General features: G+C 37.6%; 1 protein-coding gene across 12 annotated transcripts in view; it reads left to right on the top strand.

Moving 5' to 3' along the window:
* Positions 1–14,655, top strand: part of SMARCA4 (SWI/SNF related BAF chromatin remodeling complex subunit ATPase 4) — a 98,788-nt gene that overhangs the window by 61,289 nt on the left and 22,844 nt on the right. For all 12 annotated transcript variants that reach the window (XM_074311787.1, XM_074311777.1, XM_074311757.1 and 9 more), the window contains 7 exons: positions 5,470–5,536; positions 6,204–6,314; positions 8,968–9,210; positions 11,062–11,175; positions 12,598–12,705; positions 13,333–13,419; positions 14,030–14,076. In XM_074311787.1, the coding sequence (XP_074167888.1) occupies positions 5,470–5,536; positions 6,204–6,314; positions 8,968–9,210; positions 11,062–11,175; positions 12,598–12,705; positions 13,333–13,419; positions 14,030–14,076 (777 nt within the window). The remainder of the gene's footprint in view (positions 1–5,469; positions 5,537–6,203; positions 6,315–8,967; positions 9,211–11,061; positions 11,176–12,597; positions 12,706–13,332; positions 13,420–14,029; positions 14,077–14,655) is intronic.

The raw sequence follows: 14,655 nt of genomic DNA, 5'->3' as shown, positions 1-14,655 counted from the left end.
CCAATTAGAAAGCTATTGACTGGCATGATGGATTAATCCTGGGCTTGAAGTTTAAGAAGGCTTGATTTCAAATCCTGCCTTAGACACTTACCAGCCATATGTATATAAAAACATTTATAAGTGCCTACTAGGTGCCAAACACCAGGGATAGGAAAAGTGACAAAAGACAGTCCCTGCCCTAAGAAACTCATAATCTAACAGGGAAGACTGCAGTCAAGCTGTTATTTGTCCTTTGTTTTCAAAAAAATACCAATGACATTACAATATTGAATTGGGGTATAGTGTTATTCTGTTGCTAATTAGATGAATATGTATTTGGAAGGCACTATCACTGATTGGTCACAAGTAGTGTGTTAGAACTTTTAAAGTGGAACTAGCTCTGGATTTGCTCAGCTAACGTTTCATTTGTGCTTCTACAATTCTGCTTTGTTCATTGAGTTAGCACCTTTTTTTGATACAGACATGCCATGCCGGGCAGTCTTGTGCCAGCATTTCCTATGTGTCACAGTCAGTACTAAAGTTTTTATGTGATAACCTTGAGAGTATCCATATACTACTACTTCTGATCATCTTGTGAGCTCTTAATTTTGGGAATTTTTCACGAGATAGTTTTTTGGGTAAGCGTGCGTTTAGCTTTAAAACTGTGGCCAGCCCACCCAAAGTTGTATTCTCTTTAGTAGAGTTTGAAAGCTTGCCAATGTAGCCAGTGTAGAGTGTCCAGTAATATGCACTCCAGTGTAGAGTGCCAAGTTATATACTTAGGGCCTTCCCAAAACAATCCAAGTGGAAACAGTTCATTTTCTGGTATGACCAGATTTCACTGGCATATAACAGTATCATCAGTATGGCTGTCTTGTAGGCCTTCAGTTTGGTAGGCAGCCCAACATTCTTTTTGAGCTTCACAAAAGCTGAATTGACTCTGGCAGTGCAGGTATTACTCTCATTGTCTATGTGGAAGAACCTAAAGGATAAATGGGAAGGTATTAGCAGTAAGTGTGATTGGGAAAGGCTTCCTGTAGAAAATGGGATTTTTATTGGCTCTTAGAGGAAGCCAGGGAGGACAGGATGTGAAGGATGAGGAGGGAGAGCATTCCAGCATGTCAGATAGCTAGAAATGGAGTTTCTTGTTATGGAACATCAGTGAACTCACTGTTGCAAAATTAAAGAATGTGTGACAAAGAATGATGTGTAAGAAGTCAATTCATCCTTTTCAGTCTCAGTTCCTTATATGTAAAATTGGACTAGTAATAGCACCTAGTTCACAGAGTTGTTGTGAAGATGGATGAGATGTGTAAAGAACTTTGCAAACGTTAAAGCTTTTTGTTAGCTAATAATACAGGCATCTGGTGAAGATTTAAATTAGAAAGGGACATATGTGAGAAATGGTGTGAACATAAAGAATATCCAAGAATACTAGAAATATAGAATACCACAAAGAGCTCAAGAAACAACTAAGAGAACCATTGTATTTAGTAGCTAAGAGTTCACTGGTCACAATTGCATGGTAAGTTCAGAAGCTGGATTGCCAAATGGTGAGAAGGGAGCAAGAAGTGGGGGGGGGCAATTAAATTAGTTCATGGGGTTAGGATTTTGGTTATAGAAGAGGGAGGAGGCATAGGGTAGTAACATGTTTATAAGCATTCATGAAGAAGCTCTTTTTTTGTGGTGGAAAAGATTTGAAAAATGAGAAGATGCCCAATGATTGGAGAATAGCTGAATAAATTATAGTATATGAAAGTAATAGAATATTATTCCATTAAAAAAATGATGAATAAGCTGATTTCAGAAAGGCCTGGAAAGATTGACACGAACTGATGCTGAGTGAAACAATTAGAACCAGGAATATATTGTATACAGTAAGAGCAAAATTGTGTAATGTCACCTCTGAAAGACTTGGTTCTTCTCAACATTCAGTGATTCAAAGGAATCCCAATAATCTTTGGATAGAAAATGCTATCTGCATCCAGAGAGAGTTATAGAGACTGAATGTATCTCTATCCACTCTCGCCACCTAGCTGCCCCCTATTCTTTATTTGGATAAAAAGATACTCAATAGAAGGATGTTGAGGTAAGGGAAATGTTAAGAATGATTGAAGAGGAAAGTTTCTTAAAGAAATGGGAAGAGAGGTTATTAAGGTTCCATATAAAGGGATGAATGGGGAATAAACTTGAAGAGTTTTGAATTGAGACAAAGAGGAAGCTCAAGACTTGTGGCTTGTTTTTTTTCCTCTGTGAAATTGAAGGCTTTTAAAATAGGACTGGATGACTTGAAATAGATGCTTAGGAGAGAGAGGTGACTTTTATTAGGAAAGAATAAACATAATTCCGTGCAGTCTTGAGGATCCGTTTGAGAATGAATAACAAATACATAGTGGACTAAGTAAGTGTATTTGCATGACTTCCTCCATCATTTGGTAGTAGAAGGAATAGAGAAGAAGAAGAATGGTCTCAAAGATAGAGGGCAGTTGAACTAGTTAACTATAGGGTCAACTTTTAATAGGAATAAAGTAAGATCAGAGCATATTTACTGGGAAAGCTGGGAGCAGTAATAAAGGAACAGTTGGTCAGAAAAGGGGGGAAAATACGTTTAGGATGAGTGAGGTCAAGGGATAGATGGATAAATTAGAGGATATAGCTAAAATGATTGCTGGCATTCTTGATCACATAGCTTAAATCTTTATAGGAATTCAAGAGGATGGCCTTCCCTCTGTGTGGCTTAATATTACTTCTTTTCATGTATCTTGTTCCTCACATATAACATTCCATCTGCTATATTCTTGCTTCTATATAAACTATTCCACTATACCTGGAATACACCCCTCCTTTGCCCACCTTTTAACATCCACATTCATGGCTTTCTGCAGAGGAAGTAGAAAAGGAGTGTTCTAGATCAGGGATATGAAACTTGGAGCAGAACAAGGGAGTTTTACTTAGAGCACTTTCAGATGGAATTGGAAAATGTTGAACCACAGTACCACATAATGTCAATTTGTGATTTTCTAAGTCAGTACTGTTTGTTTGAGTTTGACACCACTGTGATGGATGGCTGGAAAAAAGAGAAGTATTGGAACAGATATTGTGAAGAGTGCAATGCAGCACTAAGGAACTGTGAACCTTATCTACTTGTGCCTTGTGAGGTATCTTACAGATACCCCATTTGCTTCTTTAAAGCTAACCCTCTGCCTGTGTCCTTTCTCTCATACTGATTAACTTTCCTCTTCAAATAATCCCCCTTTTAAAGTTTTTATTGCTATATTTTGCTTTTATATCATTCACATTTGTTGATTTTTTTTTTTTCCCTTGCTCTTCTCTCAAAACACCAACTACTTTTTTTCAGAAAAACTAAACAAAATATCAGCCAAGTGTACAGTTACATGCAATGTTCCCTACTCCATCCTCAACTTTGGTAAAGAGGGAAAAGAGATACAGTCTCATCTCTCTTCTTTGAGGGTAAACTTGGCCATTATAAATTCAAAGATTCATCTTAATTGTTTGTTGATCTTTTATTTATACTGTTGTCATTATGTAAAATACTTTATTGGTTCTGCTTAATCAGTTTTGTATTTGTATTTATCGTATTCTTTATTTTATTTATTTATTTTTTTTCCTGAGGCTGGGGTTAAGTGACTTGCCCAGGGTCACATGGCTAGGAAGTGTTAAGTGTCTGAGACCAAATTTGAACTCCGGTCCTCCTGAATTCAGGGCTGGTGCTCTATCCACAGCACCACCTAGCTGCCCCCTATTCTTTATTTTTTATAGCACAATAATTTTCTGTAACCATTCATACACCACTATCTATTTAGTTGATGCCTATCAGTTGGCCAATCAATTCTTTTTCCAGTTCTTTGCTATTACAAAAAGTGCCATAGTGGGCTTTGATTCAGGAAGACCTGGGTTCAAATCTCTTCACAGAAACTTAGTGTTTGATCCTTGATAAGTCTCTTAGCTTCAGTTTCCTCATCTCTACAGTAAGACAAATAAGAAAACATACAATACAGAATTGTTATAAGAGATCAAATGAAGTAACAGAAAGTTCTTAATAAATATTGTTATATAAGACATTCAGGATTAAACAAAAAGTAAAATGGTAAGACCACTGAATTTAAGACCTGGAAACCAGAGTTCAAATTCAAATTCTTGATATTTACCAGCTGTGTGGCCTTATTAGCTTAATTTTTGTCCTTTTTCTAACAACCACATGGAAATAATTCTTCATTATTGCCTACTTCACAGGATTATTTTAAGGAGAGCCTTTGGAAACCTTAAATAATATTGTACAAATATGACCTCTAATTTTAAGAGAATTGGACACAGTAGAAGGAAGCAAAAACTAAGTAAATAGTACACTAGGGACTAGGGGCTAATTAGGGATGAATGAATGAATGAAAAATAAAAAGCATTTGTTAAGTATTTACTGTGCACAAAGTCCCATGCTACAAATAGTAACACTATTTGAGTAACTCTCAAAGAGAAGGAAACTTGTAGGAGGATTCAGTTGCAAATTAGATGGAAAGTCATTAATCTTTAAGGAGCAGCAGCCAAGCAAATACTGTTATCAAATATTATGAACAAATATTGTTGAGATTACTGAGGGAAATAGGACAGATAATGTGTCTAGTTTACTGTTCTTGGGAGGTGAGCTAGAAGGAAAAATCAAGAGAGGTCTAGTAATAAACTTGTCTTTTTCAAAACTTGCTTTCTCTCCCAATAGTCACCAAACTTGTTTTTGCTTTGTCGCTTTCTCTCTTCCTCAGTATTCCATCAGTCACTAAGCTTGTCAATTTTTCCAAAAGAATTGTCTTATCTATGGTTTTTCCTGCCCTCACCATCATAATCCAGGCATACAGTTTAAAAATATATATATTATTTCATACCTGGTTTACTATTCAAACCTCCTGTCTTCCCTTATTTGAAGCTTTAATCATTCCAACTTGTCCTGAGAACTGCTGCCAGGCAAAGTCAAATTTTCACTTCTATCCCTTTGCCCTTTTTTTTCTTGCTTCTCACTACTCCCTCAGATGACCTCTTCTGTCAGGAAAGCCAAGTCAGTCTTCTCATAGACAGTAAATGTATCATATACATTTGTGACTAATTTAGTTCTTACCTGTCCAAATGCCCTATTTCTAGGAAAATGCTGCTCAAGTCCTATCTCTTCTTAGGAATTCTTTTTTCACTGTTGGAGACTTAATTGATTTCCATCTCCTTCAATTCCTCTATTATAGTCCAGTACTTAACTGGCAAGAATTTTTATTTATTTGTTTGTTTTTGCTCTTGTTTGATGAATCTCCTAGTTGTGCCTCTTCAACTGGATTCTGAAGTCTAGAAATTATAATAGTTTGTATAGCACTTCCCCTCTGACAGCACCTAGCACAAGTCTGGGCACACTGCCTATGAATATTTTGTAGATTTTGATAATTTACATTTTAAAATGTCATTGATAGTTTTGTTTTGTTTTGGTTTTTTCCCTAGAACTCTGTCAAATTGGGCATATGAATTTGATAAGTGGGCTCCTTCTGTGGTAAAGGTCTCCTATAAGGTAAGTTATAGCTTTCCCCTTCAAAAATTCTCCTTGCTGATAAAATACCTTAAGGCAAAGGAAAGAAAAGCCAACGTTATGTGCTAGAATCAAAAATTGTCAGCTGGGGCTGCTGATAAAAGGCGTTTGGCACCTGGTAGCATGGGGTCAGACATGTTGTGACCTTAAAGAAATTTCTCACCCTCTGCATCATACTTTCCTCCTCTTCAAAATGAGAAGATTAAATGAGGAGATTGGTTTCTTTCTGCTGAGCTTAAATGTTAGCATGTTGAATAGGAAGAAGTAAAAGAGAAATTTTCAAAGTCATTGCTTTCCCTTTGAGTTCTAAAGCATTTCAGGTTGATTATTCATACACCCAAGATCACAGGCTTGAAATTCACCACCCTTTCAGACTAATTCTTCCCATGCCTGAAGGCCTCCTATAATGGGCAAGGCACAGAGCTTTGGCCCTGGACCAGCTAGAGTAAAATTATTCAGTGAATTATGGTGCTTTTTAAGAGTTCCTCCTTTCAAAGTCAGGTGCTCTAGCAAGCATGTGTTTTAATCTTTATAAAGATAGTATAACTGACATCTGTTGCATCTAAATACTTACTCCACTTGTTGGCAGAATTACCCTAATAGGTTCTTCTATGGCCCCAGTAAGCAGCTGCTGCTTTCCTTTCCCCAGGGCTCTCCAGCAGCAAGACGAGCTTTTGTACCTCAACTTCGGAGTGGAAAATTCAATGTCTTGCTAACTACGTATGAATATATTATAAAAGATAAGCACATTCTTGCCAAGGTAAGATTTTATCCCTAATCAAATGAGAAAAATTAGGAGAGAGCTTTGTCACTGTATTTCTTCAATTGTAAGCCTATTTGTGATGACACATTGAGGCAAAAACAGAGAAGCCAAGGGAGTTGGACTGTCTCAGCCCAGTCTTTTAGTTTAAAGAAACTCTTCACTCTCCTGTGCTTTCTCCTAAATTTCCCAGCATGGTACAGTGCCTTGGTAGTCAGTAAGCTTTTTAATTTAAAGGGGTTAGACAAGATGATTTCTGAGTTAGGCTAGTTGTAGACTTAATAATATGATCTTTTAACTTGTACTTCAAATTTCTTATGGAATCTTAAACAGACCCTCAGAAAGATTGTTGCTGTATCAAAAGAGGCAACATGACATTGTTCTAAAGAGTCCTGGACTGCTCATATGTAAAAGGAGGATGTTTATCCTCAACAGGATGTTAAAGAAAAAGGGTTCTGTTAATGATTACTTCTCTCCAGGCTATTAGTATGGTGGAAGAGGACATTTATCCTTCATGTGAGACAAACTGATATAACTTTGGCAGGGAAGGAGTCATTTGATTTTTCAGTATTTTAAATATTACAGTTTTTTATAATATTACAATTTATTATTTGTTATTTTAAAGTTTATTCTTATTAACACTACTATGGAGTAGGGGATTGAAATAGATATCTAAGGCTCCTTCTGCCACTATATCTAAATCTCGTGATCCATTCTGAGTGTGGAAGGAAGCTAAATATTTGAGTGACACAATCAAGTCAGGATGTTGGCTGTCCACAAACTCTTCTCCCCAATTTTACATAGTCTGTCTGTCCCACAAAAATTGTCAAATGTCTGTTAAGTTGTTGAAAGGTGAATGTCAGCATATTGAACATTGTGAACCATAGAAAAGTCATGTATGTGTGCCTTCTGACTGATGATAGCTGTAAATGTTACCCCGGCATCATACTTGAATATCAGTGACTTCCCCCTAAGAGTGAAACTAAGATAATGAGGTTTATCTCCTGTTGCTCTAGAGAAAATGATGTCTGAGAGGGCACAGTGTACTCTTGATTCCTTCAAATCACTGCATAGGTGATTAGGCCTGAGGCAGCATATCAAGTGTTTATTAAGCACTAGCTGTGTATAGTGTACCATACAGTATTCTGGGACAGTGATCAGATTTAGTTAAGATGTGGACACAGCCCAAAATGAACAGGAAGAAAGTATTTGAGTTGGATTTTCAGGATGTAAAGAGCATGAAGTGTAGGGTATTAGCCTAATTAGGTAAAAATAAACAAATATGAGAAGATCCTTGTCTTGGGGGCAGAAAGTAGTCTGGTTTGTAAACAAGGACTCTTTCGTGCCATGGAATTGAATTATAAGTATAGATGATATAATTTTTTTATGCACATATACATACACACACACTCATTCATATGAGTATATATAAATGTAGCTTGTATGACAGGAAGTCATATTAGGTAAAACTAAAAAAAAAAAAAAAAAAGGCAAAGACAGAGGGCATCAAGAAGTTTGCACTACTGCAAAAGGAGAAAGAAAGCAGGAACCTGAATGCAGGCACATTAAATGCTTATTATGTAGTAGACCCTCTTCTAAGCACTGGGGATACAAGTGCAAGTAAGATTGTCCTTAATCTCAAGGAGTTGTCTTTCTTATTGGGGAAAACAGTTCATAATAATAAAGAACAGAAGCAGTTAGAGAAGGCCAAGTCAGAATAGAGGTGGAAGAGAAGAAAGATTGTTGGGTTGCTGGTGAAAGGATGAATCTGGCCAAAGACCACACAGATTAGATGAGTTGGTCCTGAGGAGTGGGCTGCAAGACAAAGCTGTCCTTCAGGGGAGAAAGCTGCTAATGGGCTATAGCAACAACTTAAGATTTTAGCACAAATGTATGACATTAAGCAATTTTATGCATCAGCAATTGTGGTGGCAGTTATCAGTTGAGAGAACAGAAGTGAGAAGACCTATAAAGCCCTATAACTAGAGATGATAGGTGGCAATGAGTAAAGGGGAAGAGGGATTTGCAGTCTAATATAGTAAGCATTCATTAAGCATCTATTGTGGGCATAGTGTTCTTCTAGCTGCTTGAGGACACAAGACAGAAAAACTTTTAATGCCTGATTGGGTATAAGAGGAAGAGTCAAAGGATAGATATGTTTAGAGAAGTGTCACAGATCACCCCAAGATTGTGAGAATGTGAGACACAAAGTAGGCAGCAGTACCACAGAAGGACACATCTGTGAAGTCAACAGAAGAGACAGGTTTGAGGGAAAGGGAATGTTGAGTTCTAGCTGCCAGCCAAATACAAAGGTCAAGCTTAGAAATGGAGTGTTGGAAGCCACCTATTCAGAAGGGACCATTGATGCCATGCGTATAAAACAGATTGTCTAGAGATACAGGGTTAGGGCTTCCAGGACAGATTTAGACAGGCTGGGTGTTCTGCTGTCTTAGATTTGTTATCTTGCCATACCATGGTCAAAAGTAAGGAAAAATGCATTCCTCCGTGGGAACTGGTTACAGTTAAATGAGATGTAGCATAAAAAAAGTTCACTTGTATCTGCAGGATAAAATGTCTCTCCAAATAATGTTTTTCAGATTCTCACAGTCAGGCAATTCCCTTTTCCTAAACTGGTGTACTGTTTCATCTGCAGATTCGCTGGAAGTACATGATTGTAGATGAAGGTCATAGGATGAAGAATCATCACTGTAAACTCACACAGGTCCTGAACACACACTACGTAGCTCCACGGCGCCTGCTGCTGACAGGGACGCCCCTGCAGAACAAGCTACCTGAGCTGTGGGCACTGCTCAATTTCCTCCTCCCAACCATCTTCAAGAGCTGCAGCACCTTTGAGCAGTGGTTCAATGCTCCCTTTGCCATGACAGGAGAAAAAGTAAGTGTGCCCAAGCCACAAGTCACTGGTTATGCATGGAGATCCATGGCTGTGAGGTGGAAACTCCTTGAACTTACAAGGGAAAGAAGACAAAAATTGCCATTTCAAAACATAATCTCATCAGTTTTATCGAGAGAAGTGGAGTGTTATTTATTGGGTTAATAAGTAGATAAAATTCCTGGATGTGCAGAGTAGAGCTTTTCAGCATAGTGAGGCAAGAGTAAAGTTCTCAAGGGGTGAGCTAGAGATCAGACCTAGCCAGGGGGCTCAACAAGGGAAAGCCTTTTTATAATACTGCTGAGATTTGACTCTTGATATGACAAATATCAATTGATGTCTTAAAAAACTCTTTGGGAAGGGAAGAATTCAGTTACTGCTAAGATGGTAAAGAGCTTGCTAAGGGTCATACAACCACTATTTCCTGACTTGGGGAATGGCTTTCTAGGCCAGCTCCTTCTCAAAATGTGAGGAGAGATGAGATGCTTTATTACAAGTGAAATATTTCATTTGATCCTCACAATCCTGTGAATTAGGTATACCTATTTATAGATAAGAAAGATGATGCTTAGAGAGCTTAATGACTTGTCATACAACTAATCAGTAATGTCGGCAGAGTTCAAACCCAGATCTCCCCTGATTTATTTGTTACCAATCTTATTTCCAGTGATAAATTGTTCTTCTTAGTAGTTTTAAAGAATGAACAGCTATTATCTTATACAACTATCAGATAAATATTAACCTTTTTCTTAGGACAACTTGCCCTGCACCTTCTTCTCTTCTTACTCAACTTACCCTACCCTCTCTTGGTGACTTTTATCAGTTCTTATGGTTTCAAGTATCATGCAGCTGACCCTCAGATTTTTCCATCCCATGCTAGTCTTTCTTCTGCGTTCTAGTCTCACAATGTCTTAAACTCAATGTGTCTAAAGCAGACACTTATAAAACTTGGCCCTCTTTTCAGCTAAACATTTCTTTCAAGAGCACCATAGGATCCTTGGAGTTATTAGCTCCCCACTCACCCCACATCTCCAATCACTTGCTGCCAAGTTCTTTTGATTCCACTTTTAGTACATTCCTCAGCTCCATTCCTTTCTATACTTATAAAACTCCTGTCTGCTTGGCAGATTGACATCACCTCTTGACTGGACGATTATTGCAGTAGCCTGCTCATTGGTCTTCCTGCTTCTAGGTTTTCCCTCTTCCAGTCCATCTGCACTCAGCTGTCACAATGATAGTCTTAAAATGGCTGTGTAGCCATTTTACTGAGCATAAAATGCTCAGTAAACTCCAAGGGCCTCATGATCTCTAGGGTTTTTTGATTAACAGAATAATCTCGTTGGCCTTTTATGCCCTTTCACAACCAACCCTCCTTTTTGCATATGTCATATGATATTCCAGACAGCCAAACCAGCTTTCTTTTTGTTCCTCTACCCAGCAGTCCACTGCCCATCTGCATGCCCTTGTTTGGGTTGCATCTGCCCCATACTTGGAATGGATTATACTTGCCTCTCACCTCCATTGCTTAGAATCATTTCCTTCAGTTAGCTCCCCAAATCTCTCTTCCTACCCTCATAAACTTCTGGTGCTTCTTTGCCAAGTTAGATGTCATTTTATATACATACCCATTTGCGTGTTATCTGTTCCTGTACAATGTAAAGTTGAGATCAAAAGCAAAACTTGTATCTTTTTAATTTGTCCAACATCTAACATACTGCCTGGCATGCTGATTGATTGATTGATTGATTGATTGATTGATTTCTATATTTGCATTTTTTCAAACATTCCCTGTTTTCTCAGAGATAATGGTTTTGTTTTTCTTGTGTTAATTGGCAAAAAAAAAAAAAAAAATAGGTAGACCTGAATGAAGAAGAAACTATTCTGATTATCCGACGTTTGCACAAAGTGCTACGACCTTTCCTGCTCAGACGGTTAAAGAAAGAAGTTGAAGCCCAGTTACCTGAAAAGGTGTGTATAGGTATATTCAGGTTTTTTTGAACCAACCCTATCACTGTTTCCCTTGACTCCACACTGAGTGGTCCTATTCATATCTCCGCTTCACTGTGTCCATAATGGAATTTTGAATGTTCTCCTCTTGAGCTTACCTCCTACTCAATCTTTCAAAAATCATTTTCAACTCTTTTATGCTCCACAAGTCACCCAAGTCCAGGTGATAACTTTTCATCTCTTACATCGCTCCCCTTTTCACACACAGCCACCTCCCTTGTTCATCACCTCTCTCCTGGACAATTGAAATATCCTTCTCACTGGTCACCCTGTTTCTAGGTTCTTGCTTTGTTAATTCATTCTACCCATCACTGTCAAAATACATGATGCAAGGCTGACTATGTTACTCCTTGGTTGCAAACTGTCAGGGCTTCCTTATAGCTACTGTAATGAAACACTGACCCTTGGTCTCCAGGAGTGATTTTTGGACACAGCTTTCTAGACTTAATTTTGCACACTTGTAATCCTTGCCAGTTGACTGTTCTCCAGTCTCCTCCAGGACTCTCTTGCCTTCATGCCTTCACTCCATCCTCACTCCACTTCTTAGAATCCTTAGCCTCCCCTCCCCCAAGTTCAGCTCAAAGGCTGCCTCCTACACAAGAGTTTTCCTGATACTTCTCAGCTTCTGATGACAAATCACCTCCCTATCTCCATTGTATTCTATTTACTTATATATGTATATAATGTAACAATATATACATTGTTTCCACCAATCGAACATAAATGAGAGTCTTGTCTTTAATATGTCCCCCACGTGTCACAATGTCTGGCATATAGTAGAAATTTTATAAGAGACATGGGGTTTTTGATTAATCCTTTCAAGGTCTAGTTCATGTGTTACTTTTCTCTTGTTCTGTTTTCTAATGTTCTTCTCCCTTCCCTCTCCTCCCCTCAATCCTTCACTACCTAAAAGGGATCATCCCCTCCACATTTTCTAAAGCATTTGGCCTGGATGTCTCATCCATGCTGGTCATATTTTATTTTATGTTTACTTGTGAGTAGCATCTTTCCTAGTTGTCTGTTCCTTACCTTGCCTTCCACAACCCCACTGAAATATAACTTAATGTCATGAACTATCATTTTTCAGCATTTTCTCTCAAGCATCTAATACAGTATCTGCTACATACTAGGTATTAATATCTGCTTCTCTTTTTCTTTCATGATAACCCTTCTAGAAAACAGGACTTATTAGTGACAAGCCAAATATACTAGAGGTCTGAGAACCATCAGCTCCTCTTCCCAGCCAGATCCTTAATTTCAATGTACCTTTTTATCTCACTGCCCTGATATGAGAAGGGCAGGCATCTCATATAGAATATTTAAGCCCTCCTGGCTTATCAAAAGAACTGCTTTATATAAAAGGTGTCTTTTGTGACTTTTCAGGTGGAATATGTGATCAAATGTGATATGTCTGCACTGCAGCGAGTCCTCTACCGGCACATGCAGGCCAAGGGAGTACTCCTGACAGATGGCTCAGAGAAGGACAAAAAGGTCTAGTACAGCTCCTCATTCATCCTTCCTCCCTTCTTCCCTTCCAGGGCTTCAGAAACTTGAGGGCCTAAAAGTTCATGGGGCCTTCCTTTTGATTGCTTTGCTTTTAGTTGGAATATATTAACTGACAGATTTCCTGGCCATTTTAACTATTGTTTGACTTGGCTTGGCTCGGCTCAGCTCAGAGCATTAAAATAGTTGTGGCACTTTGTACATTCATTCCTCCCTAGTGCTAATCCTATTTGAACATAGTTCTCCTTCTAATCTCCTTGGAAGCATTTGTCTTCAAGATTCTTGAATATTTCCTTGCTCATATTTGTCTGCCTTTTAATAAGCTATGTGGTCCTTGCCTTGGCAGACTGTTTTTGAGACTTGGAATATCAGGCCTTCTGACTTATTTTATCTGAAAATGATGGCAAGAGATTTCAAACAATTTCTTAAATTCTTAGAAATAGAAAAAAATTTTCCCCATGGGGCAAAGTTAAAAAATAATCCTTTGTAATGCTTAAGTATTTAAGAGTCATCTGTGGGCTAATGAGGAAAGTCTGTAGGTCATTCTTCCCAGGATTCTCTCTAAGTGGTCCTCTGATTGGAAGGGTGTTCTGACTGGGAAATCTGTTTTCCTAGGGTAAAGGTGGCACCAAAACACTGATGAACACCATCATGCAGCTAAGGAAGATCTGCAACCATCCTTACATGTTCCAGCATATAGAGGTAAGACAGGCGCCAAGAAGTCTGTTTCAAGGAATATATATTGTCAAGTTACAAAAGAACTTCTATTTCCAGTTTAGAAAAGTAGATCTTCATGATCTTAACTGGTCAAAATATTGAACCCCTGGATATTCTTTATTGTAAACAAACAAAAAAACCATTCCTTTGTTACCCAAATGTCTCTTTTTGTTTTTTTTTTTTTTTTCACTGAGATGGATAAGTATTGTTAAAAAGACAAAAGCACCAAGTCTTGTTACGTTTTTTTGCTGTTTAACATATGAGGTTGCTTTTTGAAGTTGCAAAACTTTGATTAAATAACCAATCTTTAGGCTTTCACACATCCAGTAGCAGTTATGGATCATGAAGTGAAGCAGAAATGATAGTCTTGGAGTTGAATACTCCAGAACTCAGAGCAAGACCCCAACCATATTAAAATGGAATTGGGAAATGTTTAACAAAACAAATAAAAATACAATACAATATAATGTTAATTTGTGATTTTCTAAGTCAATCCTCAGCTCATAAGGATGCATTTCTTACTGAGTTTGACACCACTAATTTAGAGCTTCTAAATGTCTGTTGGGCATAAATAATTTTCCTATTTTGTTTGCAGGAGTCATTTTCTGAGCACTTGGGATTTACTGGAGGGATTGTCCAAGGGTAAGAGCAGCATGTATTTGGGATTTCCCATTTTGAGTGATTCAGATGAACTTTTTTTAATTTGCTTTTGATTAAAAAGCTCTAGTATTAGAACAGAATAAACAGGATTTTACTTAATTTGGGTTTTATCATTTTCACTATAATCTACTACTATGTCTACATTTTAATTTAATTAATATATTTTGGTTATATTTATAAATATACCCTTCTCCCTCTTTCACTACTTAAGTAAGCCACCTTTATAACATTTAAAAAGAAAGAAAATTGCTCAATAAAGCCAACCACTACATCAGCTAGGTCTGATGAGATATAGAGTACTCCACACCCATAGTTCCCTACTCTTGCAAAGAAGGGATAGAGATGCATTTTCTTATCTTTGGAACCAAGCTGGCTCATAGATCACTGAATTTCTTTTTTTAAACCTTCCCATTTACATTGTATTGATATATTATTTTTCTGGTTCTTGCTTACTTTGGGTTAAATCAGTTACTATTTCTTGCAGCCAAGTAATACTCCAATTACATTAAGTAATCACATTTAAACAAATTGTTCCCCAATCAATGGGCCTTTACTTTGTTT

The sequence above is a fragment of the Sminthopsis crassicaudata genome, chromosome 1 (genome assembly GCF_048593235.1).
Source record: "Sminthopsis crassicaudata isolate SCR6 chromosome 1, ASM4859323v1, whole genome shotgun sequence".
Taxonomy (NCBI): Eukaryota; Metazoa; Chordata; class Mammalia; order Dasyuromorphia; family Dasyuridae; genus Sminthopsis; species Sminthopsis crassicaudata.
Note: the sequence above shows the minus strand (reverse complement) of the source record. Positions and strands in the feature narration are given on the sequence as shown.